The 27,431-nt window shown below is 41.6% G+C and overlaps 1 protein-coding gene and 1 pseudogene across 1 annotated transcript in view; one reads left to right on the top strand and one right to left on the bottom strand.

Moving 5' to 3' along the window:
• NCEH1 (neutral cholesterol ester hydrolase 1) overlaps window positions 1-10,766 on the top strand; it is a 59,320-nt gene extending 48,554 nt beyond the window's left edge. The window contains exons 4-5 of the mRNA XM_044251805.1: window positions 4,543-4,714; window positions 7,021-10,766. Coding sequence (XP_044107740.1) covers window positions 4,543-4,714; window positions 7,021-7,638 — 790 coding nt within the window. The 3' untranslated portion in view covers window positions 7,639-10,766. The remainder of the gene's footprint in view (window positions 1-4,542; window positions 4,715-7,020) is intronic.
• A 9,848-nt stretch (window positions 10,767-20,614) lies between these two features.
• LOC122910484 lies at window positions 20,615-21,731 on the bottom strand (annotated as a pseudogene).
• Window positions 21,732-27,431: the final 5,700 nt, after the last annotated feature.

Here is a 27,431-nt window from a genome sequence, read left to right as displayed (position 1 = left end):
TGTTCAGAGAACAGTGGCAGTTTGGCTGGACTCGGTGATATTTCTAAGTCTTGGCTGTGCCTTAGAATTCTTGGGGGGAATTTCCCTTCAAATACAGATATGCAAGGCTCCACCCCAATTGGAATGTTCTGTAGAGAGGCTCAAACCTCTCTGTGTTTTTGTAAAGCTCCCAAGATTATCCTGAGGTGCACACAGAGTTGAGAAACTCGGAGCTATGCATAGAATGCAAGAAGTAGAGTTCCTGGAGCTGTGCCTGGAGAGTGAGTGGGTTAGGAACAATTTCTTTTTTTATGTTTTTAAAGCCATATGGCTTATTACTTTTCTCACCACAGAAAGTGCTCTGTGACATATTTTATATGTAAAAGGTATAAAATTTTGTGTGGAAGGAAGAAAAGTATGTTATTAAAGATGTACCATGTGCCAGGCACCGTGACAGTAGGTGGTTTGTTTGAGAATATTGCAAAACCATGGAAATCATGCTCCGGGATGTCAGAAATCTGTAGTTCTAAGAATTTCTTGGTTTGGTGGGGTAATGAGAAAGCACACGTACCCATGGACATTGACAAGGCTGTGAGTTTTGAAGAAGGAGAATGTTTTCCAAGCCAGGGGTCACACGTGGGTTTGGAAGTCAGTGGTCAATTCACTGCACAGCTTTGCCATGTACCAGTTGTCGCAGACAAGTCACACATCCTTCTTGAGCCTCACGTTCTTTCTTTCTTTTTTTTTTTTTTTGAAGATTTTTTTAGTTATTACATAGAGAGAGAGATAGCGAGAGAGGGGGACACAAGCACAAGGGAGCTGGAGAGGGAGAAGAAGACTCCCCGCTGAGTGAAGCGCTCCATTTGGAGCTCCATCCCAGGATGCTGGGATCAAGACGGGAGCCCAAGGCAGAGGCTTAACAACTGAGCCACCCAGGTGCCCCTCACGTTCTCATTCTTATTTATATACTTATTTATTTATTTGACCGACAGAGATCACAAGTAGGCAGAGAGAGAGGAAGGGAAGCAGGCTCCCTGCTGAGCGGAGAGCCCGATGCGGGACTCGATCCCAGGACCCTGAGATCATGACCAGAGCTGAAGGCAGTGGGTTAACACACTGAACCACCCAGGCGCCCCTCACGTTCTCATTCTTAAACCCAGAGGTTTGCCCTGTGATTTGAGTGAAACACACCTGCAGAGTACTTGGCCGGGTGCCTCACCTAGCAGGAGTTAGATAATTTTTATAGAGAGTATGCGTTTATTAAATTGATTAAGCTTCATTCCTGAGTTCACAACCAAATTTTGCTAGAAGGAGGCGTGTGCCACAACAGATAGGCAGAAGGTCACTCTGCAGAGTCATCTGTCCCCTCAGTGAGTTGGGCAAATTAAGACCATATTTGCCACAAATTCATCAGGTGCTTTAACTCAAGATCTATCATTTTGAAATTTTTAAAAGTCAGAATCCTCTTTTCATACTTTGCAGGAATGTATCTTTAAACAAAAGGATCAGCCAAATAGATATATACTTGCTTTCTTTGGCTCTGGCACTCAATAATTTTCTCCTGACTCCAAGTTTTCTGTGTCTACAAAAATATTACAGCACTTTTGCTCTACTTCTCAGGTCCATTTCAAGTTACTTCGAAAGCTTACCTTACACAAGGTGACCTCAGAAGTATATAGTTTCACTCTATTTTCCAATCTATGAAAATTGTGCCCCTTATCGAATAAAACTAGAGAAAGTTTCCAGCTCAAACAAAGATAGGAGGGACTAGGAGACAAATGTTTAAGAGTACCAGGAAGACTCGATTATGACCTGTTTGTCTTTGGTTTACTTTGTTATCTGAGCCAATTATTAATAGACTGGTATGATTGAGGCAATAGCAAGATTGAGGCAATAGCCAAGGTTTTTTTAAGAGTACCAATTTCCCTTGATTCAAAGTCCCTAAGGCCTTTTGGGTAAACGACACCTGAAGATTCAATTCGTGTATGTGTACTGGTAGAATATGTTCTGACATCCTGGCTACTTGGAAAACAGTTTATTGTGATATATGGAATCTTGTTGAGACAGAATAGCCTTTATTGCCACAACTTGAGTCATGAAGTGCATTTGTTTTTATTTCATTGAAAGAATTAAGAATCCAGCCTGGGTGACTCAGCCAGTTAAGCATCAACCTCCAGCCCAGTTCATCAACCCTGGGTTCTGGATCAAGCTCCCTGTAGGGGGCGTCCCTGTAGGGAGCCTACTTCTCTTTCCTCTCCGACCGCCTGCTTTTTCGCCTTCTCTCTCACTATCTCTATCGCTCTCTCTCAAATAAATAGATAAAATCTTAAAAAAAAAAAAAAAAGAATTCAGCTTGGTAAAACTGAAGTTCAAAAATTGAGACCTTGTGCTGGAATTGGGGGTAAATGGAATCATATGAGATGGCGCCATCTAGTGGATAAAATAGTATAGTCCTACTCCTTTCATTAACCAAGAGTAGTAGTACATACAGCAGCTGCCCTAGGACATAATGAAATTCAAAGGGAGAAAAACCATTTAGGATGATTAATTGATCCACAGATGGAAAAATAAAAAAGTCAGAAAATCAGTTTGTCGTTATAAGGCAACCACTAAGGGAATTTTTTTTATATTTAGAATTTTCAAAATTCTGTCATTATTGAGTAACCAGATCAATGTTCACTAGTTCTTGTAGTATTTCACAAATAATAATATAATGTCCACTTGATTGTATCTGTACTGAAAGTCAAAATATTTAATTAATTAGCTGGATTCTAGGTGGGGGAAAATTAGTTTCCGAGAATAAGTATGTTAGTTATAAAATGGTAATTACAAGACCTGAGTTCTTAATATCGTTAAGTAATCGGTTTCTATCCCACCTTGTTTTTATCTGTGTTTGACTTATTTTTTTTTAAAGATTTTATTTATTTATTTGACAGAGCGAGATCACAAGCAGGCAGAGAGGCAGGCAGAGAGAGAGGAGGAAGCAGGCTCCCTGCCGAGCAGAGAGCCCGATGCGGGACTCGATCCCAGGACCCTGAGATCATGACCCGAGCCGAAGGCAGCGGCTTAACCCACTTATTTTAATGTAACTTTCAGGTGCCTCAGTTTCTTTTGTCTGCAAAAGGAAGGTACATGAATATTCAAAAAGGTTTTACTGGATGGGTGGTTGGTTATGTTCCTGGCACATTGATGGATACTGGGAACACAGTGATGAATAAAACAAAGAACACATTCTTTAGAGGAAGTCCATAAAGAAATCATTTTATGATGAGGCAGAAAGAACAGTAATATACCCCAGCACACAGAAGTATCAAGGAGTGGTACCTAGCTCAACCCCAGAAGTGAGTAGAGTTTTAGTCCAGAACCTCCATCTGGAGGAGTCCAAACCCTTGGGTAAGGCTTAAAGGATGAGTGAGAATTAATAAGAAAAGAAGGAGATTGAGAGGATCCTCCAGGTCGAGGTTATCAGCAAATACGGATTTGTAAGATGATATTATGGGGGGCATTTGACAAAACTGGGTTCTTTGGAACTGTTAAGAGCATAGGAATCCTACAAAGTATACAGAGTAGGATCCCAAAGGGACTCTGATATTACAAAGTGAAGTGATAGGAGAAGCCTCAGAAGTGTCCTAGAGGGTCTGTCATCTGTCTTGCAGACTTGGCTTCCTCTTTGCTGGTTGGCAACTAGCTTTTCCGTTCCGGCCTCCTAGGAGTGAATTCATTGCCTGGGTTTAATGTACTCTTCATCGGAGTACAGTTTTACTATATTTCTCAAGTAAATCATAAAGGATACCACATGGAGGCATTAAACATGAGGTTAATGAAATGGTTAATGTTGCCAGGTTACCTTCTAACTCACTGGTGTTGTAAATTGGAACACTGACTTCAAGAAATAAAATTTCAGAATCGATTGTGGTTCTACCCGTATCTTAATAACACCCACCTTCAACTTTGAAGTTTTCTTTTTCCATTGGTGGTGACCTAGGTGTTTGTTTTGTTTGGAGGCTGATAATTAAAAAAAAATAAAAATAAAAAGGAGAGGGAGAGGACTACTGCTAATACAAAATCATTACATTCTTAAACTAGGTATTTTATTTATTTGCAAGAAAATAAATTGTTCGGCATGCCTGGGTGGCTCAGTCGGTTAAGCATCTGTCTTTGGATTGGGTCATGATCCCAGAGTCCTGTGATCAAGTCCCACATTGAGTTCCTTGCTCAGCGGCAAGCCTGCTTCTCCCTCCGCCTCTGTCCCCCCGAACCCTACTTGTGTTCTCTCTCTCTCTCTCTGACAAAAAATAAATAAAATCTTAAAAAAAGAAAAGAAAACGAATGATTTATCTTTATATTTATTTTTTTTTAAAGTAAGCTTTGTGCCCAATGTGGGACTCCTGAGATCAAGAATCACATGCTCTACTGACTGAGCCAGCCAGGGGCCCCTTTAGATGTATTTTAATGCCTCACTTGTTTATTTCTGTGTCCAAAGAACCAGTTTCCCCTTAAATTTCAAATGGACTAGAAAGACTTGGTAAAGTCCTTAAATGAATACCACTTTTGTCTCCACAGATACAGACTAGTTCCAAAGGTTTATTTTCCTGCACAGATTCATGATGTTGTGCATGCCACGAAGTATTTCCTGCAGCCGGAAGTCTTACACAAGTATTCGGTTGACCCAGACAGAATTGGCATCTCTGGTGACAGTGCTGGTGGGAATTTGGCCGCTGCTGTGGGCCAACAGGTAATAGCCCTGCGGTGCTGGTGGTGGGAGGGCACTGGCTCACCTTCTGCGGACGGACAGATTCTCCCCCAGGTATGGCCAAGGCGGAGCAGGTGGGCTGGTCAGTAGTGGGCCACGTTATTCAGATGATGGCACTTGGAGAACACGCCGATCTTTCTGAGGTAGGAAGAGAGGTCAGTAATAAAAGTGTCATCTCTCAGTCCTCAGAAAGGCCCCGATTACCACCATTATGAAAGAAGGGCTGATGTTTTATAGGGCTCTCTTGCCGCTCAGGGCTATGCATGGAAATCAAGTATCCCCGGCTTCTTGTCCGTGTCAGACTTGCAAAATGGGGGTCTGTGTGCTTAAATTCCAATTCTCAGGTGGCTTCCTTAGAACTTGGAGTCAAATTGAGAAGTTAAAAAGCGTTTCCCAAAGTTTATTGGTTGGTTTGTTTGTTTTTTTAAATATAAAAGAAAAAAATGAAAATGGGTCAGCCCCTTCAAATGTTATCTTACAAGTTCATCGAGCTTACTTGGTTAAATTCTTTGAAAACTACCTAGCTCTAAGAGCACCCAGAATTTGGGGCAGCTGTGTAAGTTCAAAGATAAGTACATCTTTTTCCTCTGATGGATTAAATAAGTTTAGAACAGCAGCTCTGTCTTCTTGCCTCCAAATTTCTTTTGATATCCCAGGTAGCTTCTGCCTTTTTATCTGTGGCAAACCTCGGTTTCTTCTCCTTTTTGCATGTGAAGAACTTTGTTCTCTGGCATTGGCACGTTTGCTATACCTGTGTCAAGTGTGGTAAGAAGAAAGTGCTAGTCCTTGAGGAGAGCCTCATGGGCTTCACAATGAGCCAGAACTGGGATGGAATCCAGTCCCCCTGCTTTGAGAGCTACAGGGCTTTGGGCAAGCACCTTAACATCTCTAAGCCTCAGTAAAATGAGGATAATACCATGTGATTGCAGGGCTGTTGCCAGAATTTTGTGAAATGATGTATATGCAATTCCTGGCACATATTAAAAGAACTATTAACCAATCATTTCCTTTTGCTTTGACAGAATAGTTTCATCCTCCCTGGGGATGGGGTTCTAAACTCCTGCGTGAAACAAAATTGTATGGCTAAAGTGACCTTGAAGATTGTTTAGTTGCTATAAAACACAGTGTCCTAGTTAGCTGCCCTTCAGAGAGGAAGAAAAAGAAAGAAAGAAAGAAACCAGAAAAAAAAAAGTCTTTAAAAAAATATATGAATAAGGGCTGAGAGGGGAGGATAATGTGTGGAAACAGTTCAAGATACTTGTTGAATAAATAAATCAAATAATAATAATTTATAAATAATAAATAAAAATAAGTAAAAATTTTTGACAGACTCAAAAAAAAAGAGAAAAAATGAAAATGCATATCATTTTAGATACTAGAACTCTGTCTAAAATGAAGCAGTATGTTTGCATTTTGCGGGGGCATAGGGGATTTGAGATCTGCTGAGGTAGGGGATGCATTGACGTTCCCATTTCAACCTCAACTCTGGGGCGCACGCTCATTAAAGAGAATGGAGGGCACGTTGCCAGCATCATTTAAATTCTCTCACCTGCTGATCGGAGGAGATATCCTAAGGTCCTGCTCCAACACTTTGGAGTCCCACCATCATCGGTTCCTTTAGCTTTTCCTACCCTTCTCCTCTGGAAGGGTCAGCTAGTTTGTATCTCTCCAGGAAGCCATTGCCTTTTTTGGGCCTTGCAGAGCATAGTGAACTAAATAAGGTTCATAGGTTATCCATCCGTCGTATCCAGCAGAGTGTGCTACTGCCAAAGAACGGAGACAAGTGAAGTGTGCATGTACACCTAAGTGTGCACCTAAGAGATGGTGTACATTTGAAGGGTTCATTCAAACATCATACCTTTCTCAGGAAATACCCAGCAGCTTGATTGGGGCAGTGGGGGGTGGGGGGAGTTGTGTTTTTTTTTTTTTTTTTTTAAGATTTTTTATTTTATTTATCTGACAGACAGAGATCACAAGTAGGCAGAGAGGCAGGCAGAGAGAGAAGGAAGCAGGCTCCCCGCTGAGCAGAGAGCCCGACGTGGGGCTCCATCCCAGGACCCTGGGATCATGACCTGAGCCGAAAGCAGAGTCTTTAACCCACTGAGCCACTCAGGCGCCCCGGGAGTTTTATTTTTTAAACTACATTACTTAATCCCATGGCTGGTGGAAATTTCATACTTTTATCCTCTGCTTGGCTTAAAGTAAGGCATCAAGCTACTATATAGGGTATGATTTCTATAAAAGGAGCCATGCTAAAAGAAATAATGTGTTTGCTTCCTCCTCCCCAGTTTTCTCAAGATGCCAACCTCAAAGACAAGTTCAAGGTGCAAGCTTTAATTTACCCAGTCCTACAAGCTTTAGATTTCAACACACCCTCTTACCAGCAAAATGTGAACACGCCGATCCTACCCCGTTACATCATGGTGAAGTACTGGGTAGACTACTTCCAAGGCAACCATGACTTTGTCCAGGCAATGATAGTCAACAACCACACTTCTCTTGACGTGGAAGAGGCTGTTGCCCTCAGGGCCCGTCTAAACTGGACGTCCCTCTTGCCAGCCTCCATCACAAAGGACTACAGGCCCGTCATGCAGACCACTGGCAACACCAGGATTGTGCGGGAGATCCCTCAGCTGCTGGATGCCCGGGCAGCCCCTCTCATCGCTGAGCAGGAAGTCCTGCGGCACCTCCCAAAGACCTATATTCTGACGTGTGAGTATGATGTCCTAAGAGACGATGGGATCATGTATGCCAAGCGTCTGGAGAGCGCAGGTGTGGAGGTGACCCTTGATCACTATGAGGATGGTTTCCACGGCTGCATGATTTTCACCAGCTGGCCCACCAACTTCTCAGTGGGAATCCGGACTAGGAATAGTTACATCAAGTGGCTGGATCAAAACCTGTGAACGAGTCACATTTCTAGAATGTGTGAGCCCCTCTTGACCTCCTGCACCTGCTTCGGAAATTGATGCACTTTTTAGTTGACTGATTTCCCCCGGTGACTTGTGAGTGACCTAATCTCTATTCCTTGCATACCCTGTGTGAATTTAATTTTTGGAAATGTGCTTAACTAATGTACGTACAAAATGTCTGAGGCTGGTTCTCAAAGCAGGCCAGTCTCTCTGTTCTTGTTGTTTTAGCCAAACTACTACCAATATTCACGACCGCAGAGAACAGGACAAGGAGCTGAAATAGCTTTAGGTTCTGTCTTCCTCAAGAAAATCTTTCTAGAAGAAATTCTTCCAGCTGTGGATGACATAGTGACCTTTAATGAGTAAAGAAAATGTGGGCTCTTCTTCAACTTGCTAGGGTCTACTTTAAATTCAGAGCAGTGTTACCTGTGTGCACGTAAAGGTCAGTACTGGGTACCAAGTGCCCTCTGTTCTTTACAGATAGATGGTTTTGTTTCCTATGGGAATTTCGGCCAAGGTGTTCTAGCAAGGACAAGTTTCTCAAATGCCTTTCTTCCTTTAGAGCGTTGATGTTATGGGATAGCTATCTCTAAGTCCAGTCGGATTAGAACAATACTTGAAAGTTACTTTCTACCACTATTATTAGAAAATATAGTCGCATGGACTGGAAATCTTGTACATTGCTACATTTTTTGGGTATGCTCTCTCCATTGGGGAGATCTTCTGGGAGCAAATTCATTTAGATTTAGGATAAATCTTCTAGTACAGAACAAGTAAAAACAGACAAACGAACAGACCTATTTATTTTCATAAGTAATACTTCTGATGTAAATTACCAAAAGCAGTGTGTAATATATCTGGCATAGTCAGGAAAGAAGATACATTTAATATTGAAATTATGAAAAATATCTTCAGAGGGTCTAGTTTATTCTTGAAAACTCAATTTTTTCACTTACATGGCTTTAAAATGGGGCTATTTTGGTATATATGATGTATTGTTTATTTTTTTAAGTTATTTAATGTTAATATATACAGCTAGACTTAAGATTTTTCAAAATAATGTCTATAATGAATATTAAAAATAATGATATTTTTTAAAAAAAGAAACTACCTTAGAATTATATCCACATGTAATTTTATGGAAAGACATAAAGTAGCTACTAATACTACTACACATTAGGCTTAAATATTTTGATGCTTATATGCAATCACAAATTAAAATAATTAGAAACTATGACTACACCCGGTAAAGTCGTCTAAGTTTATAGCTCAGTAACTTCAGTAAGACACACACTGCTCATTTCTGCCCTCCTCTGTGGTCAGAGGAGCACTAGCTCATATTCTCCTGGGTGACGCGTCCACTGGCACCTGGTACCTTCACCTCTTCTTATCTCCTTCCAGCCTGGTCTCGAAGTTACGATACCCCAAGCTCGACTTCGTGTAAAGCCTTCACTGCCAGTGGGAACATCTTTGGCATAGGAAGGGACTCCAATTCTGGATTGAGTACCTCTGCCCTCCTTCCTGCCACTCTGACCACTGCCCCGCCACACACACACCTGCGCCCCCCCCCCCATCCTCCATTCTTTGCAGGGGCTGCAGAGGGCAATGGGACAGCCTGGTTATGATATGGCCTGTCCATCAGTGGAGAGGATGAAGAGGAAGTGAAAGCTTCTCGCTCCTTTGAAAGGGAGGCACTAACCACCTCTGCATTGAAATCAGTGAAAATGTGTGCCCTTATTTTTCATTTATTGTATAAGCCAGTAGCATTTTATATATAAAATGTGTGTGTGTGTGTGTGTATGTATGTGTGTGTGTGTTTGCCTCTGTGTATATAAAAAATAATCATGCAGATTAACATGCTAATGGACAGAGATAAGTCATTTACCATCTCTGGGCCTTCTCCCCTTCCCTCTAAAATCAGCACTTTGAATTACTTTGAGTTAATCTACGAGGTCTCTTCCAACCGTAAATTCCAAGCATTTTGTCAGTCTGACAAATCATATTGACTTCTCTAGTGTTTTGGTTTTTTGTTTTGTTTTGTTTTGTTTTCTGGGGGTTTTTTGTAGGTCATTTTTCGTATACATAGACACAAGTATCATCGAAGATTTTGTTTTTCTAAAAAAAAAAGGATTTTGTTTCTTAACTCTTTGACAGCTACTCTCCTCATTTAATACTGTTGGGGTTTTTAAATACCATTTGAAGGGACCAATGTCTGGGCCTTATTTTGAGGTTATCGACCTCCAGACATAAAGGAAAATATACATGCAAAAAGTTTCTTAAAATGGCATGTTTTCCCCCAGAATTAGGAGCTAAATGCTATAGTAATTACAGACACCAAATGATTCTAGATCTTTAAAGGGTTTTCTTGGATGAACACAGAGTGAAAGAAAAAGGATCAACCACTGTTTCAAATGAAACACTTGAGTTTCATTAAAGCTTTAATGTGTGTGAATAATTTGTCTAATGACTTGTTACTAGATCCTATCTCAGACCTTGCTTGAAGTTCTTTTTTTTGAAATTCTCCCTGGAATAATAACAGTTGGGAGTCAGGATACACAAAAACCAGTAGGTACAAGAGAGTTTAAACCAACCAGAAATCTGAGTGCTAAGAACTCCTTGGGGAAACCTATAGAGTTTATGGTGAAGATATTTTAGTGTGGGGGTGAATTCTCTCTTTTTTTAAGTTTTCGTTCTTATATTAAGAAGTTTATGCTCTGCAGATTAATTTTATAGTATGATGGCTTTGTTTTGTTTTCCTATTTTATGAAAAAAAGTTGATAGTCTTTTTTAATATTGTTGTTCGTGAAATATGAACATAAATATATGAAGAAAAAACCTTGAAGTGCTGCAAATATTGTGGAGTGTAAATTAGTCTTAACATTTTATCATTGATTTGTGAAGAATTTGAGACTATTGTATAATTATCTTGGTGGCTGTGATATTTTATGCATGACCTTTTAACCTTTGACTTTTTGCTCATTTCCCACTGCCAAGAGGAAGGCAGATTTTATGAAGGATTTTAGTAGCAAATCTATTTTATAAGATGAAAATCCAGGGTGGAGGTAGGAAAGCCTGTATCTGTTTTGACTCAAGTTTAGAAATAAAATGTCTCCATCTGGGAATGTGCCTCTTTTACTTCTTCTCGTCTCTTTTTCTGGTGCCCATCTCTCCCTCTGTATCTCGAGTCCCTAGCCGCAGCTCTGCCCAAATCTTCTGCCCACCGGAGTCCCGGAGCTGCCTTTCAGTCACAGAGAGGTTGGTCAGTGGCCTCCGTGATGACATTCATTTCATGTCTGGATGCAGTATGTGCTGCTTACATTGGGGAAACCAGCCTCGGACTGGCTAGAATCTTTGCAAAAGTGAGGCAGTCCCTGAGACTATTTGGGGACTTTCAATCCACAGATTAGAAAGGGATGATCCTTGCTGCAAATGAATTTGGATTTAAAGCAATTCAGCCACGGAAGTATCAATAGCGCTAGAAGCAAGTTTCAAATTGACCCTGACATTACAAGCAAATCTAATAATTCCACACTTGAGTTTATTATGCCAAGTTTATATCAGTGTTACAGGAATAACATTGAAGTTCAAAGTGAATTGTTCGTGTTGGTTCTGAACGGTCACATACCTGTGTGTAAATTATGTTCTCTCACTCAGTTATAGTTTCTTTTATCTTCTCCAACGGAATCTCTAGGGTAGAGCTCTACTTTGTTGGGAAGATCCACTAACAGTTCCAGCAATTCTCCTTCAGAGCATTGATGATGTACTCCATGTGTTTTAGTATTGTTTCGATTGTCAATGTCATTTTTTTTAAAGATTTATTTGTTTATTTGACAGACAGAGATCACAAGTAGGCAGAGAGGCAGACAGAGAGCGAGGAGGAAGCAGGCTCCCTGCTGAGCAGAGAGCCCGATGTGGGGCTCGATCCCAGGACCCTGGGATCATGACCTGAGTCGAGAGCAGAGGCTTTAACCCACTGAGCCACCCAGGCGCCCCGTCAATGTCATTTTTTTATCTCCCCCCTTTTTTTTTAAATATCTCTTATTTTCCAATACATCCTGTAGTTAAACATCTAGAAGATGTTGGTATCAGGACCAGCCTCCCCAGACCTCAAAGACTGGAGACAAAGACATGATTTCTAGTAGGTGTATATTACGAACTGGATAGCCCTGTCACTTTAGAACCAGCATCTTGTGTCATTAGACAGGCTGGTGACATCTTGTGTCTTGTGGGGCAAGGCTCCTCCCCCAGATTTTCTTACAGTGGACCCACTGTTGACAGGAGGTTGAGGGCCCCACCTTCTGGACAGACTGTCTGTCCAAAGGAGACCCAGCCCTTCCAGTCACCAGGCTTACTTCAGCCCCTCTGACCGCCGTGGATGGCTGCTGTTTGCCATCTCACTTTTCTGTTTGCAATTCTCGGTATTTAGTTGCGTTTGTTTTCTGTTCTCCCCATATTTAAATGTAAGCTCCATGAAGGCAGGGCCTTTGTTTTGTGCATTCCTGTTTCCTCAGCATTTGGAACAGAGCACACCACAGTGGACTATCAAAACGTGTCGTTTTTGCTATTTTAAAGAGAGAGAGATTGGTGGGGAGAGGGGCAAAGGGAGAGGGAGAGAGAAAAATCCCAAGCAGGCTCCATGCCCAGCACAGAGCCCAATGCAGGGCTCAGTCTCTCAACTCTGAGATCACAACTTCAGCCAAAATCAAGAGTTGGACACTCAACCGACTGAGCTACCCAGGGGCTCCTCAAAATGTGTTTTTGAATAAATAAATCCTCGCTGGAAAAAAAAAATGAGCTTATAAGAACTGGGTTATTATTTTTCATGTGTTTCTTTTAGAAGTAAATGAAGTTTATGTCAAATATAAAAAAACTACTTTAGATGGAAATTATTACCTTAAACATTTCTAAGAAAATTTAAATAATTCAAAGTAATTACATACCTGTTTTTAACTACTACATTTTAAAGCAAAAACAAATGTTTTTAAGTGAATGGTAATGATGGGGAGAACAAAAGCAAAAGAAATATAGAAAATAATTAAATTTTCTTTGCAGCTCACTGACAAGTACTTCAAACTGTCAGGGTGACCTTCCTCCAGGACCTCAGTGGCCTCACTGTTAATACATTGCTAGAGGCAAAAGGCAACCTTAACTTGACATTAGCCTGACCTCCAGGATCCTGTAGGTCTTCTTCAACATATAAAAATCCTTTTGGAAACTTGCTTTATCGCTATCCTCCTCCCCCCAAATATATGTTAGCAATCATCTTCCTAACATATGGCCCACTGATACTCATCTGAAGGCTCTGAAGACTACGGTTTTACTAGACAGTAGTAAATGACCTTATCTTACACAACAGCTAGCCCATCAAGGTCCTGAAAACCTTGCTTCCAAATTCCTTAGAGGCATACCCCATCCTTAACCCCCTCCCAACTTAAAAGTATCTAATCAATCACCTGTCACAACCCCGTGCAGCTCTTTCTGCCCACGGGTCCTGTCCATGTGCCTTACTGAAACCACCTTCTTGTGCTGAAGACGTCCTCAGAATTCCCTCTTGACCATTCACTCCTGGACCCTGAATATTCTGTCACATCCGATAAAGTGAAGTGATTTTTTTTTTCTCTTCCTTCTATAGCTCAAGTCCTTCCTGTATTTTTCTTAACAGATATTGGCCAAGGTTTTTACTGTGTTAAATAAAACTGTCACAGGGGTGCCTGGGTGGCTTAGTGGGTTAAATAAAGCCTCTGCCTTCAGCTCCGGTCATGATCTCAGGGTCCTGGGATCGAGCCCTGCATCAGGCTCTCTGCTTAGCAGGGAGCCTGCTTCCCCTCCTCTCTCTGCCTGTCTTTCTGCCTACTTGTAATCTCTCTCTGTCAAATAAATAAATAAAATATTTAAAAAAAGTAAAACTGTCGCAAAGTGCCGTAAAAGAATGATCTATACATAACATATTTCATCAGGTGTTCCATGGAAGTCCATTCAAGAACCTGAGAAATTTTAAACAGTTAAAGCAATTCTACCCCTTTTAGGAGATTGTCTTCTTTCTGGTCTCATTATTTTTTAATAGGGAATCAAATTCTATGTTCTTTATTCCAGTTAAATTCATGCAATAGGGGCACTTGGCTGGCTCAGTTGGTTGAGAATGTGTCTCTTGATCTCAGAGTTATGAGTTGGAGCCCCACACTGGGTGTAGAGATTACTAAAAAAAAAAAAAAAAAAAAAAAAAAAATTTAAACTTAAAAAAAATCATGCAAAAATAATATTTATTTGCTTGGCCACAGATTAAAATTATTTTAAGTTTTCTTCTGTAAGATAAAAGGTTTACCAAGCTAAGTAACTTCGTATTATCCCCTGCCAACTTCATTTCCATCATTCTGTTAGAATGAAGTTTCCTGTCTTCTATACAAAGCCAGTACATCAGTTTGCCTCCTTAATTGATTCATTATGGTCTCATTCAAGGACGTGTGAAAGTATCTCCCCTTTCTCCTAGACCTTTCACTCTTCCCTGAACTATTCACTCCTTCGTTTAGGTCTATAAAGAGAGTCAAATCTGTCCTGTCCAGAAAAAATTCTCTCTTGGTCCTTTATCTCCGCTGTGTCTTCCTTCCGACACAAACACAAAATAACTCTTTTGGCTATTTATTGCTGAGTCATAAATTAGGCTGAGACTCGTAATTGAAAACACTAGCCATTTGTTACTGCATGATTCCGGGTTGACTAAGTTTAGCCCAGTGGCTCGCCTGCCACCAGGTTAACTAGGGCTGTAGCAGACCCACCTGCTGACTAGGGCCATAGTCTGAGAGTGCTCTGCTAGGCTGGAACGTCATGATGGGGCTCACTACAAGCCTGACAGTTGTTGCTGGCAGTAGCTGGGAGACTTGGTTCTCCAGCACATGGCCTTTCCTCCTGTATTGGAATTCTAGAAGCATGGCATGGGGATTGCATGATGGAGGATTCTGAGTGTGCAAAAGTGGGAAGGTTTGTACCTCTTAAGATCCAGTTTTGGAAGTTGCCCAGCATCATTTTACCATATCCCATTGGTCAAAGCAAATCACAGCCCAGATTCAAGGGAGGGGAAACAGGCACCACTGCTTCCTGCTTCCTGCTCACCAGAAGGAATGACAAGGAATTAAAGTCATCTTCGATGCACCACAATTCCTGCCTGGAAAGAATGTTCATTTCTGCAAGTCATTGACAAGAACAAAACCCTCTGCTTACATTTACAGCACATCAGATGATGGGGAGTATTTTCCATAGATTACTTCTGGCCCCATATGTTCTTGACCTTGTTTTTCCTCCACTACCCCTTGAACTTCTGGTGCTGGTGCAGTAGTTCCTATTTTAATACATCTGGCCCTGTACTTCAGCAGAGGGTGGGGTACGGGGACTCCCGGAAGTTATTCCTCTACTGGGTGAGTCAGCAGTAGCTGGAGAAGATGTGAATCACATAAATATATCCCACTAAACCCAAGGCCAATGCACCACCAACTCAATTTTCCCCTTGACCAGACCCCCCAGAACATCTGCAACCATTCTAAGCATCCAGAGAATTTGTGATGGACAAACTGGGGTGGAGTCACTGATACGAACAAGGGCAGGTAAAAGGTATTTTTAACATTCGTGTATTTTAAAAAGGCAATAATCTTGTGCATCTGTGAGTGGGGTTCCTCTGGTTCCCTGAATGGGACCCATGCACGTGAGGGGCCCTAAGCTCAAGTTTTATGGTAAATCTGCCCCTGCATAAGATTCAGATTCATGCTTTCACCTTCATTCTAAATGCCTCCCTGGGCCCTCTGATAACCCCAATGGTGCAGCAAGTCCCAAACTAAATATATGCATTGCCTTCTCGCTCTGCATTGGTGTGGCCTTACCTAGGCCTTCTTTTACCAGGTCCTACTTCTGCTCTCTCTCCGGTCACCCAAGCTAGGACTGTGAGAGTTGTCTTTATCTTCTTAGTCCTTCAACTTTTTTCTTAAAGATTTTATTTATTTATTTATTTATTTATTTATTTATGAGAGGCAACATGGGGGAAGTGGGAGAGGGGAAGAAGTAGGACTCCATCCCAGGACCCTGGGATCATGACCTGAGCTGAAGGCAGATGCTTAACTAACTGAGCCACCCAGGCACCCCATAGTCCTTCAACTTTGTCAGTCATGGAGTCCAATCAATCTACTTTCCAAATATTTCTAGATAAAATACTTACATATTTAATATTTATAGGAGATTTAAATAAAAATGCAAACAACAAATATGTATATCTCAAACATGCAAAATCCATTGCCTTCTTTCCAAACCTGGACAGTCTGTTCTAGTTCCAAGCTTAAAGTCCTTCAGGCCATTGGTTAGGTTCAGGGCATCAAAAGTGACAAGTACAGTGCCCCCTCATGGCCCCACCCCTGCAGACTTAGGCAGCCATGCTTCTCCAAGTGTGGTCTGGGCACCCTTGGAGGCCTACAGAATCAAAACAATTCTGGTAATAATACTGTGATGTTATTTGCCTTCATCACTGTTTTCCTTTCATGAGTGGAGATTCCCAGCTGCTACTGGACATGTGGACCAGTTTCAACAGGTAGGATGTTGGCTCATATTAAACCAGACATGAATGATTTTTGGGAAGATGTAAAACAATGCCACACTTCCACTCATTTGTGTTGGGTAAAATTTTGCATTTCATTTTCCATAAAATACAGCTTAATTTAACATGTAATTAATTCCTAATACCGTAAACATCAATAAACAAAGTCCCTATGAACAAAAGCTCTTTGGGTCCTCCAAAATTTTAAAGAATGTAAGGTCCTGAGACCAAAACATTGGAGCTCTGCTACTGTACAATCTCATCGATTGGCAAGCCCTGTATGTTGTGCTAAGCGGTAGATAGCCAACACTGAACTTATTATCATGGTTTGAAATACCCACCCTGTGTCCTCTTCCTTCTGCCTTTCTTTGTCCTTTCCTCATCTTCCTCTGCCAGCCTCCTCTAGGGTACCTCTCCTAACTTCTCCCTCCTCCGGTGGATTCATGTATCCCTCCACTTCGGTCTTACTGCAGGATATTTTTTCTCCCCCAGTGCCCATGGTTCCTGGTCACATCACTTCTAAGAATGAAGAGGTAGACCAGACAGAGTGGTGAAGACCAAAACAAAGTTTACTGAGCGATAGCAAAAATGACAGTACAAAGCTCCCAAAGAGAGAGGGGACCCGAAAGGGTTGCCACCAGAGTTTCTAAGTCTAGGAGTTCTTAGAAGCTTCTTGATAGGCTGTTTTAATCTGATTAACCCTTGCTGCGTGTGTCATCCAATCAGGTTTTTGTCATCTATCTATCACAGGGGAAAGGGTGGAGGGCTCTTTCCCCTGAGGAGAAAAATCCTTTCAAGGGTGGTTTCCTCTTGGGAAGGTTGTCTTCCTATTATTCTTCATTAGTCTCACAGTGCTCTGCACACTCGGTGCTGGGTAATTTTTAGTGGGTCTGACTCCCTCACAGGACTGTGGGATCCTTGATGTTGGCCCGAGTGAGCAGCACTTTTGTCACCCGGATGGCTGATACAGTCCTCTCACAGAATAGGCGCTCAAGGAATCTTGGCTGAACAAATGTTCTCATGTTCTCACAAAGTAAAACAGTGTTTTTCTTCCTAACATAGAAAATTATGCTTGATACTATTATATTTAATATATTTGCTTATCTATATACTTCAGATAAAATCTGTTTTGTTTTGCTTTTGTTTTCCTGCAGATTTTTTTTTAAACTAACGCATTACAAATTTATTTGGTTTGCATTAGAAATTTGTTTGGTTTGGGGGGTGCCTGGGTGGCTCAGTGGGTTAAAGCCTCTGCCTTCAGCTCAGGCCGTGATCCTGGGATTCTGGGATCGAGCCCCCCATTGGGCTCTCTGCTTGGTGAGGAGCCTGCTGCTTCCTCCTCTCTCTCTCTGCCTGCCTCTCTGCCTACTTGTGATCTCTGTCTGTCAAACGAATGAATAAAATCTTAAAAAAAATTTTTTTTTATTTGGTTTGGGGCGCCTGGGTGGTTCAGTCGGTTAAGGTCTGCCTTTGGCTCAGGGTCCTGAGATCAAGTCCTGAGGCGAGCTCCCTGCTCAGCAGAGCATCTGCTTCTCCCTCTCCCACTGCTGCTCCCCCGCTTGTGTGTTCTTTCTCTCTCTCTCTCTCTGTCTAACAAATAAAATAATAAAATGAAACAAAGCAAAATAAAATATAAAAAATTTAAAGGCCTAATGGTTAAAAAAAACAACAACTTGGTCAGCAAATGAAATCCTGAAACCTACCTACCATATAATATTTTTAAATTCAAGGCAACTGCCAGCAGAGGGCACTCTTGAAAGGAGATGGCATTAACCATCCTCCATATTGTGTTTCACCTGGAATTTTGGAAAAAAGATTTCCCAGTAGCTTTCTCTGGTTTATATTTATCAAAGATAAATAAAAAGCCATGCTATGTTTCATAACAGAATAAATTAAGTTGGATTTTTTAAAGTGGAGAGAATATAAAATCCTCATTAAGTACCTGCTAGAGAACAACTGAATTCTCAAAACAAAGCAAAACAAAACAGAAAAAGGACTTTTAGTGATCCTTTGTTAGAGCATGACTCATCTCCCTGCCTACTGAAGTGTTTGTCTGTTTCTCTTACATGGTTTTATTCAAGGTATGTAATTGCCATCCCCTTGGAAAGAAGCTGACAGAAAAATAGTGTTCTGCATTTTTGAAGGACCATTTAATGCAGCAGAGAATATAGGACCCTCATCTTTTGTTCTGCCTGCCTGCGGGCAAACGTTAGGCACCCAGCATTGGGTGGGTCCTTAGATTCGAAGAAACTGCCTTTGAAGATAATCTGTAAGGCAAGCTAGGTGGCCTTCAAAAGCTAAAGCACATTTTCAATTCAAAGAACATTCAACAGTGACATTTGCAGGACTGCCATACTTTTATTGTTTTTACTTTTACCTTTTTTCTTATCTTTTTTTTTTTTTTAGATATTATTTATTTATTTGACAGACAGAGATCACAAGTAGGCAGAGAGGCAGGCAGAGAGAGAGAGAGGAGGAAGCAGGCTCTCCACTGCGCAGTGATGTGGGGCTCAATCCTGGGACCCTGAGATCATGACCTGAGCTGAAGGCAGAGGCCACTGAGCCACCCAGGTGCCCCAGGATTGCTATACTTTTTTTTTTTCAAATTTATTATTTATTTGACAGACAGAGATCACAACTGGGCAAAGAGGCAGGCAGAGAGAGAGGGCAGAAGCAGACTCCCTGATGAGCAGAGAGCCCGATGCTATGCGGGGCTCCATCCCAGGACCCCGAGATCATGACCTGAGCCTAAGGCAGAAGCTTAATCCACTGAGCCACCCAGGCGCCCCCAACCATATTTTTAAAAAACATAATATGTTCTGTGGCTAAGGGGGAAAATCTTGTCCCTCACTCAGCTCACATGGAACAGAGAAAATGGCATGAACTAGCAGTTAGTAAACCAGAATTCCATTTCCAGCTCCGCCAGCAAATATCTCAGCAAATATAGGTAAATCTTTGTTAGTGCCTTGGTTCTACCATTTAAAAGGTTATATTTGTCTAAACATCTTCTTTATTCCACAAAAATACTTGGAGCAGCTTATAATTAAACAAAATATACAATGAAATAATGACACAGAAAGAGGAGCTCATAGCCAAGGAAAAGAACGAAAATCTGCCAGCTAGAAAAATCATTGCTTCAGGGCGCCTGGCAGGCTCAGTCAGTAGAGCATTTGACTCTTAATCTTGGGTTGTGAGTTCAAGCCCCCCCTGGACATAGAGGGTACTGGAAGGAAGAAAGAAAGAAAGAAGGAAGGGAGGGAGGGAGGGAGAAAAGAAAAAGAAAAATCAGTTTCTTTGGTTAATTTCTTGTTTGACTCTGAGCACCCTGACAGCTGAGGCAAAAAGTCAAAACCATGGTCAATGATTCAGCCTGCTACATAACAAAGCATTTGAATTTCTCAGGGGTGACGGTCTTTCCCTAGCACTAAATATTAAAAGAAAATTCCTACCTGTGCTCGGGATAATGTCTTCAAATATTTTAAAGCGAATATAACAGGATCTTTTGATATAACTGTTTATTTAATGCATCTTAGTGAAAACTGAAAACATGATTTTAAAGCATATCCATACTTTAAATCCAGGGCAGTTATAGTGTTGACCCTACAGTAGGCCTCAAAGGACTACTTTATAAATAATAAGCTATAGAAGGGTATTTTTTTGTTTGTTGCTTTTTGTTTGTTTTTATTTATTATTTTTTAAAGATGTTATTTACTTACTTGACAGAGAGAGTGAGAGAGCACAGCAGGGGAACAGCAGAGGAGAGCTCCCAAAGAGTAGGGAGCGCAATGCAGGGCTAATGTGAGGCTTGATGTGGGGCTCGATCCCAGATCCCTGGGATCATGACCCCAGTTGAAGGCAGATGCTTAATGACTGAGCCACCCAGGCGCCCCTAGAAGGGTATTTTTAAAATTTGTTTTAAATTTATCTCTCCAGGCATAGTGATAATAAGGTGATCAGCTTTCTCTTTCTTTCTTTCTTTCTTTCTTTCTTTTTTCTTTTTGGAAAAAGTTAAAAATTCCTTAAATTTTTCATTTCTGATGCCACCACTATAATTTACAGGGCAATATACCTGATGTACTGCAAAGCCATGGACAAAGACAAAGCTACAGCAGGTAAAAGGGTAAAAGGCCTCAGGAATGTACACGTAATTGACACTACACTGGTTTTATCAATAGCTGCACTGTTTGCAAAGTATGGCTGTGATGGTCCCACCACAAAGGGGTTCCTGTTCAAACTGCAGTAACTTTTCTGACTACGCATCATCGTTCCTTCTGTGGCAGATTTTTATAGTTCTTTTAATGCATTCAGGATGACTGTCTCAAAGTGACCTGCAATTGTCCTGACAACCCCTCACTCTCTTTCCTGCAAAGAACTGTACGCCTTTTCTTCTGAGTTTCTTCAGAACCTTCTGCTGCCATTTTCACCACTTGACCACAAGATACCTAACCACCACCGTAGGGACTCCCTAAGCTTCTCCCACCAAAACTGCTCCCCTTCATGGGCCCATAATTTGATTGCTGTTGTCCACTCTAATTTCTAAAATCCTTATGGTTCCCACCACCACCATAGTTAGGTCCAAAATTATCTCCTGTATTGTGACCATCATATCTTCCACCACTGCTACTGCATCCGCCTCCTTGGTGTCCATATCCTGGCCTGATGCCACCATAGCGTCCTCTACTGCTACAACCAGGACCACCACCATGGTTGTCACCACCACCTCCAAATCCCTTATATCCCCTCTCACTTCCTCTATATCTGATGCTCCTGCCACCACCTCCACCAGCAGAGCCTCCCCTTCCACCAGAGTTTCTACCACAACCCATAAAGTTACCAGATCCATCTCCATGACCTCTTTGCGATCCAGTAGATGGCATTTCTGGTTTAGGAAGGGCCTTTTTCACTTCACAGTTATGCCCATTAATAGTGTGGTGTTTCTGAACGATAATTTTATCAACTGTATCACGATCATCAAAAGTTACAAAAGCAGGGACACCTGGGTGGCTCACTCGGTTCATTGTCTGCCTTCGCCTCTGGTCATGATCTCAGGGTCCTGGGATCAAGCCCCACATAGGACTCCCTGCTCAGCAGGGAGTCTACTTCTTCCTTTTCTCCTGTCGTTCCCCCTACTTGTGCTCTTTCTCTCTCTCTGTCAAATAACGTCTTTTTTTAAAAAGCTACAAAAGCAAATCCTCCTTTTTTCCACTATACCTAACTTTCATAATTTCTATGGTTTCAATTGTGCCATACTTTTTGAAGTAGTCTCCCAAGTTATAGTCTTCTGCATCTTCTTTAATACCACCGACAAAAATGTTCTTCTCTGTGGGAGGGGCATCAGGCTTTACAGAATCCTCTCTAGAAAAGGCTCTCTTCGGTTCCCCTCCGTGCCTATCAACTTCCTGTGGTCTGGCACACATGGCTGCATCTACCGCTTGAACACAGGAGTAAGTCACAAAACCAAAACTGCTGGAAGGTTTTGTTTGGAGGAGGGGTCTCTCATCCCCGCACAATCTGTAAGTGTGCCCTGCTTTCCAAAATGTTTTCTTTAATTATCATCTGTAGTTTCAAGGCTCAAACCACCAATAAAACAGTTTTCTCAACTGCTCTAGTTCCTTTGAATCATGGCCCTCCACTTTGGGATTGGACTTGCCTCTTCCAATTCAAGTTCAATATGGGACCGAAAGCCTGCTTTTTTTTCTTCAATTAGTACCAAGGGAAAAAACAGGGGCAGTTACAGGTACACAGAAAAAATTATTAAAGATTATACAAGACGCTATTAACCATTTACCTCTAGGAAATAGGAAGAAGGAAGAAGAAAGATCTTTTTTCTATTTTACTTCTCTCTGAAAATTTTGAGTTTTTCTTAATGACTATGCATTATTCAAAAATTTTAAAAGGTAATTTACTCATAAATTACACCCTATACAATATACCTTATAAATGACTCCAAACATCTATTTTAATTTTCTTTTAGTTGTGCTTTTGTTCATCTTTTTGCAAGTTATCTGTGTCCGGAAACAGACACTCGTTCAAGCTAGATTAAGTAAAAAGGGAAGTTTATTGTAATGATACAACCAGAAATCTCCTGGATGTCCAAGATCAAAAAATGAAAGAAAGCTTGCTATCAGGGAGCCTAATATAGAAAATTCAAGAACTCAGCTACTTTCTCTGTTTCTTCATGTATCTAATATCTGCTTTTCTCTTCTCCAATGGCCACTTGCTGTCAGTAGACAGACTTTCTTAATTTCTTTAAGAATCCATCATAATCCTGTACCCCTGGGGATAAAAATATATTATATGTTTATAAAAAATAAAAAATTATTAAAAAAAAAAGAATCCATCATAATTTTGTATGATCAAAACTGACCACTGGGGTGCCTGGATGGCTCAGTCAGTTAGGCATCTGCCTTTGGCTCAGGTCATGATTCCGCAGTCCTGGGGTTGAGTCCTGCATCTGGCTCCCTGCTCAGCAGGGAGTCTGCTTCTCCCTCTGCCTCTCCCCTCCCCGCCTTACTTGTGCTCTCTCTAGCTCTCTCACTCTCCAATAAATAAATAAAATCTTTTCTTTTTTTTAAATGACCACCAATTCTGGATAGAGTTGAAGTATCCACTCCCGAATCTCTAAAAGGTTTACGTCGCTTTAACCAGAGCTTCCAAACATCAGTCTGCGTGTGAATCACATGGGGATCTTGTTAGGCTGCAGATTCTAAGTCAGTAGGTCTAGGTGGGCCCAGAGAAACTCAGGTGATATAGCTTGATGCTGCTGGTCCACGGACCACTCTGTGAGGAGCAAGGCCTTGTGCACATTTTTGAGAGAAGGGATCTATATTTTGAGAGAAGTGGCTAGCCAGCCAATGATTTGGACTGGACGCAGTCATCAGGGGCCTGGGATAACTGGATGGAATGCTCACTCGGTGGGAGCTGTGGATGGGAACAGAGTATGAGAGAGAGAGGAATGGGAGGACAAGCACCTTCAAAAGAGGTCATTTATTTGACTCTTGTCTGCATCCAAAGTTGTGATCCAGCTGTACACAATCGGAAACCTTCTCCTCCAGTGGCCAGTACACCACAAGCTAAAGTCATGTCCAAAGTAACTCTAGTTCCATAGAGCTTACCACATCCAGAGGATGGATGTTCTTCCTTCAGCTTTGTTGTTTCTATTCCAGGTGTGGTTCTTGTCATTTTGAGTTGATGGAGGGATCAGTGGTTCTCAGAGTTGAAATTCTGATCCCCAAATCTGGTGTGGGATATAGGTATTGGGATCTTGAATGAGGTTCCTAAATGGGTCATTCTGGTGCATTGGTGTACTCCAGTCTGAGAAGACCACTGAACTGGAAAAATGAAAGTCCTTTCCAGTGGAGTGGAGGATGGGATAGAACAGGATGGGATTCCTTACATTAAAATGCATATGTAACCATAGGTTACACTGGTGGTTTTCCAACTTCAGCTTGTACTGGAATCATCTGGAAGGCTTGCTAGAACAGAAATTGCTGCACAAATTGCTGGCCTCACTCTCCAGATTTCTGATTCAGTAGGTCTGGGTCTGGGCCCAACAATTTACATTTTTATAAGGTCCCAGGTAACACTGCTGCTGTTGATGCTGAGCACATTGTGAGAACCCCTGTGTTGTGTGTTAATGCTACTGATGCTTGCCGACTTCACGAACAGGACCCAGGAAAGAAGACATGGAAATATTTATGAAATTACTTAAAGCCATATGAAATCTTTTTTAAAAAAATAAAAATAAAAATGATAGTAGTTGGTGAATTGCTCAGAGAAATGGATAGAAGATGATTTCCATCCAGGGTTTTTTTTTTTTTTTAAGATTTTATGTATTTATTTGAGAGAGGGAGAGAGAACAAGAGAGAGCATGAGCAGGGGGTGGGCAGGTGGAGAAAGAGAGGCAGACTTCCCGCTGAGCAGGGCACCCAATGTTGGGCTTGATCCCAGGACTCTGAGATCCTGACCCGAGCCAAAGACATATGCTCAACCGACTGAGCCACCCAGGTGCCTCCCCACCCAGACTTTTGCTGATGTTTAAGTATCTAAGACACAAAGGCCAACTCACAGATGCATTAGTGTCTCTCTGCAGGGGAGGTATATCAGTTAGGGTCCTGGCAGGAAAAAGCATGCTTCAGCTGGCTCATTTGAGAGCCCAGCTTTTAACAAAGGCACTCTATGTGAAGAAAGATGTGGGCAGCGATTACAGAAACCACCAGCAGACAGTGCACACTTTGGGGCCAGCAGCAACAAGAAGGAGGTAGTAAACCCCATGCTGATATCCACTGTCCCTTGCTAAGCCATTAGAGAAGAAACCAGGGAAATAAATACCCCCAATTCTTCTGCCCTCCATTGTGCTGACCTGGAAATGAGGGACCCTGTGTGAGCAACCCATATTGGCCAAACTCTCTGGGTCCACAGAGAAAGGTGGAAGGTGGATCTGGAAACAGAATATACTCAGCACACAGAGACCATAGGCCGGGCCCCACCCTCAGTGCTTTTGTAGCCCGAGACTGAACAGCACAGATAATAAAGGGAGGAAGGGATTTTTCATGTTTACTTCACACACGCAAATTTTAGCCCTTTGGGCTCTCTGAAATAATTACACTTTTTAAAAAAATACAAGTGACATTTAATGTAGGATGGCACTTAGCAGAAATAATAGTGCCACTCTGTTTCTATATCCAGGCCTAGTGGTCATCCTGGCTCAAAATTCACAGGCACAAAACCTAAAAATAAACTACTAGTTTTTCCTTTTAAGTATGAGTTTGAGGATCAAATGATTTTTTTCTGCCCACTTCGGAGTACTAATTTTGGCTTATGGTGGGCAGAAAAGGGACCTCATAAACTTCAACTCCAATATGCATAGGGGTGAATACTTCACATAAGTTGTCAGTTTATTGGTCAAGAAAGAGGATCCTGCTTCTCTTCTGTGGCCATTGAGGACTGTCCGTGCAGAAAAGGGCTGCACAGATGAGGCATTCAGCTCAAAAATGCCCATTTCCCATGTCATTCATACACACATTCATTCATTCATTTAATGAATATTGTTGCATCCTCCCTCATTGCTCGGCACAGGTGGTCCTTGGGGATCAGTAGTAAGCAGGACCCCTCCGGGGACCTCAAGAATCCTGTGAGGGAAATGGAAAAATTAATGGTGTTGATCTAATCATAAAAACAACTGACAGCACTGGGCACCTGGTGGCTCAGTGGGTTAAGCGCCTGACTCTTGGTTTCAGCTCAGGTCATGATCTCTTTTTTTTTTTTTTTTTTTTTTTGTGAGGTCGTGAGATCGAGCCCCACGTCAGTCTTCACACTTAGTGGCAATTCTGCTTGAGATTCTCTCTCTCTCCCCTTCCCTCCATTTGTGCACCCTCTCTCTCTTTTTCAATAAATAAATAAAATCCTTTAAAAAAAAAAAAGTACCTAACAGTGTTTGTAATAATCCGAGGTTTACCAAAGCATTTTTTAACAGATGTTACTGAGTCCTCATTCAACTTGGGATGTCATTTTTATTGTCCTGATTTTATGGGCAAGTAACCAAGATGCTGATGGGTACCAAGTAATGAGTGGTGGTGACAGGAATTGAACCCCAAGTCATAGACATACACCTCTCAGCCAACCATTGAGCTGTAACTGCCATCTTTGTTTGAAACCCAGATACGCCTGGAGGGGTGAAATAACGAGTCATTAATTCCAAACTACAAATCAGCTTTAACCGGGACAGGAACAGAGGCCTTGAGAAAACACAGAAAAGAAAGGAGGCACATAATGAAAGTTGGCCTGGAGAGGAGGAAAATAGTATGAAAACAGAAAATGAGGGTCACTGACGGACGGATGACACTCCCTGCTTCACATCTCCCTTCAGATCAGCCCCATTCTGCCACTACTGTCTGTGAGATTTTTCTGTAATGTCGTGTCTTAGCCAGGTCAATTATAATTAAGCCTGGATAATTGGTTCCAGCTTTGTTGTGAGGGAGTAGGATCCCCAGTCAATGGGACAGGCAGTGTTCTATCTGCCCTCGATGCACTTGTTCTTTTCACTGAGGCCACAATGAGTTTGTGCCCCAAACAGGAAGCTCTGTGTAGCCAAATTAAAATACTCTGTTAGTGGTCCCAATACCGTGTTTTTCTCAGTCTCCAAATGGGCATGACCTAATGGGGAGGGTGCACTAAACAACAGGGAACACGCCGCCGACTGTGGACGCTGATGGAGATGCGCCCTTGGCTTGCCTTGCCAAGTTAGGCACATCGAAAACTCAGTGAAGATTCAGGATGTCACAAAATCAAAGCACATTATAGAGGAATGTGGAGTATATAAAGAATTAATATCACGGTCTGGTTTGATTTTCCAAAACTTAAAGTTGCAGATATATTTTGCTGATGTAAAAAAACCCAAAAAACAAAAAGCTCTGAACATACCTTCAAAAATACTACATTCAAGCTACACTGATTTATCTTCCATCTACAAACTATTTTCTATGTTACCTAAAGTATTAAGGGCAGAATAGTTATTTTTTTGGATCACTGATACATAAATCCTGAGAGAAGCACTAAGGATAATAGATAAAATGTACTAAATATCTACGTATATGACAATCACATCACAAATATTTTCCCCTAATAATCTGCAATATGTTGTGCTTTCTGGGTGAGGAGAATGAGAGGTTAATCAGTTTGTCCAAGAGCACATAGGTAAAAAGTGGCTGAGATGTGGGATTCCAATTCAGATCAATTTAACTCCCAAATCTGAGCTCTGTCATCACATCATTCTACTCCAGGGGAGGGGAGTCCTCTGACCCTAAGCTCCAACTGTGAGAGCTGCATTGATTGTTTTGGGCAGTGGGGAAAATCCTGTTAAAACAACTCGTAATGGTAATTTCATGTGTCAGGTTGACTGGGTCACAAAGTGCCCCGGGTATTTATTAAGCCAAACGTTATTCCGGTCAAACGGCCCTGGAGCCAGGTGGTGAGGGTGTTTTGGATGACATTAACATTTGAATTAGTAGCCTGAGTAAAGCAGATTATCTTCTCCAATGTGGGTGGGATTCATTCAATCTACTGAAGACTAAAATAGAATAAATTCGGCCCCTTCAGTTAGTAAGAAGAACTACCCTCATCTTCAAGCCAGGACGTCTGTCTTCTCTGCCTTTGAACTTGGAATGAAAGTACCAGCAGCTTGCCTCGGTCTCAGACTGCTGACTGCTGATTCAGA

This window comes from Neovison vison, chromosome 6 (genome assembly GCF_020171115.1).
Source record: "Neovison vison isolate M4711 chromosome 6, ASM_NN_V1, whole genome shotgun sequence".
Lineage (NCBI taxonomy): Eukaryota > Metazoa > Chordata > Mammalia > Carnivora > Mustelidae > Neogale > Neogale vison.
The sequence above is the reverse complement of the archived record's forward strand: the minus strand, read 5'-3'. Positions and strand labels throughout refer to the sequence as shown.